Source organism: Dendrobium catenatum, unplaced genomic scaffold (assembly GCF_001605985.2).
Source record: "Dendrobium catenatum unplaced genomic scaffold, ASM160598v2 original_scaffold_274930, whole genome shotgun sequence".
NCBI classification, from domain to species: domain Eukaryota; kingdom Viridiplantae; phylum Streptophyta; class Magnoliopsida; order Asparagales; family Orchidaceae; genus Dendrobium; species Dendrobium catenatum.
This window is the reverse complement of record NW_021593325.1, coordinates 1085437-1088460: the sequence shown is the minus strand read 5'-3', so window position 1 is coordinate 1088460 and position 3024 is coordinate 1085437. Positions and strand designations below refer to the sequence as shown.

Below are 3024 nucleotides of genomic sequence, written 5' to 3'. Positions count from 1 at the left end.
AACACCGATACAAATAAAAAACTGACATGATGCATCTTTATTCGTTTCCAGATGACGTTTGATGACCACACATAATAATTTATCCAATAACAGACCCATACATAGCAAGAGGAGATAATTGTTTAGTTGCCTATCTGAACTCCTTTCAAAGCCTAAACACATTCGAGTTTCTTCACATTTATAAGAAAAATTTAATCAAGGATGATCTAATAATAAGTTACCTAAATAATTCACCAATTTTAATGATTTAAAAGAGAATGATTGCTTATCAATATGAAAAACTAAATGGAAAATAGAATGAATTTTTTGTCAATATTTCAAGCCATAAAATGAAAATAAAAAAATAAAAAAATGCTCACCAGCATATCCCAAACATATTCCGGTGTGTCGTTGACAACAATTAAATTTATTTTTATTCTATTTAATATGCTTATAATCCAAAGTGCTCTTATTTACAGTCAAGCATTACTTAGCCAGAAAACATGTGACCACTGTAAGAGAAATGCACTAAAAATTTGCAGTTAAACCGTTTATTAAAAATTTCAGAGAAAATATTTTAGCGAAGAAACAAAATGGTGGGCAAAACTAATTGCACTAATCAAAATGCCTAAAAATATTTAGATGGGAATAATATTTTGACAGCAAATATAGGCAACCAAGATACCTAAAAGAGCCCCAGCAAGTACTTGTGATGGAGTGTGACCAAGAAGCTCTTTGAGTTTTCTTTTACTTAAAGGATGCGCTTGAAACAAGTCCTCAACAATCTTATTAAGCACCTACCATAAAAGCAAATACAGAAGTTTATACTGTAGTTAAAAGTCAATATAAAAATATCAATTTAATCAAAGTAAATGGTTCTCTAATCTATGTTATTAGATTTTATATGACATGCAAACTAGCAATAATAGAGTGCATAAACTGGGTGGATAACAGGCACTTTCTGGAAGTTACGGAAGATATATATACACTGAACTAGTTGAATTTGAATAAAGAAAGTAATTGATTTTCTAATCTGAATAATATAGATAGCTACAAAAGAATTCTAAATTAGCGGCGTGATAATCTGATAGGAAGTGGAAGCAATTACGCAAAACCAGATAATAGAACAAGAAAATTAGGATGACAAACACACAAAAAACACTTTTTATTGAAAGAAACAGGGAATAAAATACAAGATACAATCGGATCTTTAATTAAAGAAGAATATCAACTCTCCCAAATCCCTCGCCACCGACTAGAGCTCTCCCAACCTAATAATTCTAAATTATACAAAATCAAACATAAAACTAAATCCTAGGGTAAACAACCTACTTATGGCATACTATAACATTGAAACTCCCAAAATGGCCCTCCCTTTGAAATTTTCCTCCTAGCCCACCACCCCCTACACACAAAAAAAAATTTCCCCCCAAGGCCCCACCCAAGGTGGCGGGATTTTCACCCAGGTGGCAGGTGGAATTTTCGCCTAGCATAGACTCTGGCCGGTCCTGGAAGGACCGGTTCTTCCCTGACCAATCCAAGAGGTACAAGTTCATCAATGCTACCCTCCAAATGATCCACCTGGTCCTCAAGGTGGAAAGAGCGAAAATGTTGCTTCACCCTCTCGTATGGCTCCCATGTGGCGTCATAATTAGATATGTTCTTCCATTTTATCAACACTTCCTTGATCCCTTCCTTTCTCTATTGTACTCCTTTAAACTCCAATGATTCTAACACCACCTCCAAATTCTCAATCAGTGTCAAGGGTAACTTTGAACTAGATGCATGATCATTGATAACTCTCCTCAACTATGATGCATGGAACACTAGATGTATAGTAGCGGTCTGAGGAAACTTCAATCGATAAGTCATTGCTCCATTCCTCTCTAATATCTTATAAGGACCAAAGTACCTAAGGGCTAGCTTCTCATTTCTCATATTAGCTACCATCCTTTATATGTAGGGATGAAGCTTCAAGCATACCATCGATCTCAAACTACACGTCCTTCCTGCACCCATTTGCCTGCTTCTTCATGATTGCCAGAGCCCTCAACAAATGCCTTCTTAATTCAGCTAACACCATATCCCTCTCCAAGTAATGCTCCATTAACGAGACTAGTGTGCTACTTTGCCCAAGGTGCACCATGTGAGGTGGGTCCCTCTCATACAAAACTTCAAAAGGAGTCATACGTAAAGCCGAATAAAATGAAGTATTGTACTAGTGCTCCACCCTTGCCAGCCACTTGGCCCACAGCTGAGGTGCCTTCAAAACAAAACATCGCAGGTAAGTCTCTAGGCTCCTGTTTACCACCTCAGTCTGGGGGTGGTAAGTAGTGCTCCTCTTTAATACTATCCCCTGCATCATAAATAGCTCCCTCCAAAACTTATTAAGGAACACTTTATCTCAGTAGAACACTATAGATACTAGCATCCCATGCAATCTAATCACTGTTGGTGGAATTTTGAAAATATATTTTAAAATATTAGTTTTCATTGGGACTTAAAATTAAATTCTAAAATCGAATTGTCTCGTTAGAAAAAGTATATCACCTCGAGAGGTGAGAATAAAATTTCATAACGGTATTCAGATTTAGAATTATAAAATTCATCTTGAATATCGTGACCGGATGCTAAAGAGAACTTCATATGGCCCCGAAGGATCAAAATGAGGTTCAACTGAATATCCAGCTACAATATTCAAGAAGAGTGATCGTTAGGTTCACATCCAAAGCCTTATCAAAGAAAGATGTATCTCCCCGAAGGGGGAAAATATCATTCGATGATAATTCTTTGAATATGATAACAATGATCACTAATATTTTAAGTTTTCCCAAAGAAATCCAATTGAGTTTTGAAAAAATCAAATTTTAAAATCAGATGCGTGTGTGGTTCTAAATCTCCTACGAGCGCAAGCCCTCGTAATTAATTACATCGTAAGAAAACGAGGTCTCCTACAAAAACTCTCGATTAAAATAACGGCAAAAATTTTGTTAGAATTTCTAGGAGTGATATCAAAAAGAGAAGTGAATTTTGGAAACTCAAAAG

At 35.8% G+C, this 3024-nt stretch overlaps 1 protein-coding gene across 1 annotated transcript in view; it reads right to left on the bottom strand.

Annotated features, from left to right (window-relative positions):
- Positions 1–387: 387 nt before the first annotated feature.
- The window catches only part of LOC110098699 (uncharacterized membrane protein YuiD), a 33536-nt gene continuing 30899 nt past the window's right edge, over positions 388–3024 (bottom strand). Inside the window, exon 2 of the mRNA XM_020825600.2 lies at positions 388–776. Coding sequence (XP_020681259.2) covers positions 618–776 — 159 coding nt within the window. The 3' untranslated portion in view covers positions 388–617. The remainder of the gene's footprint in view (positions 777–3024) is intronic.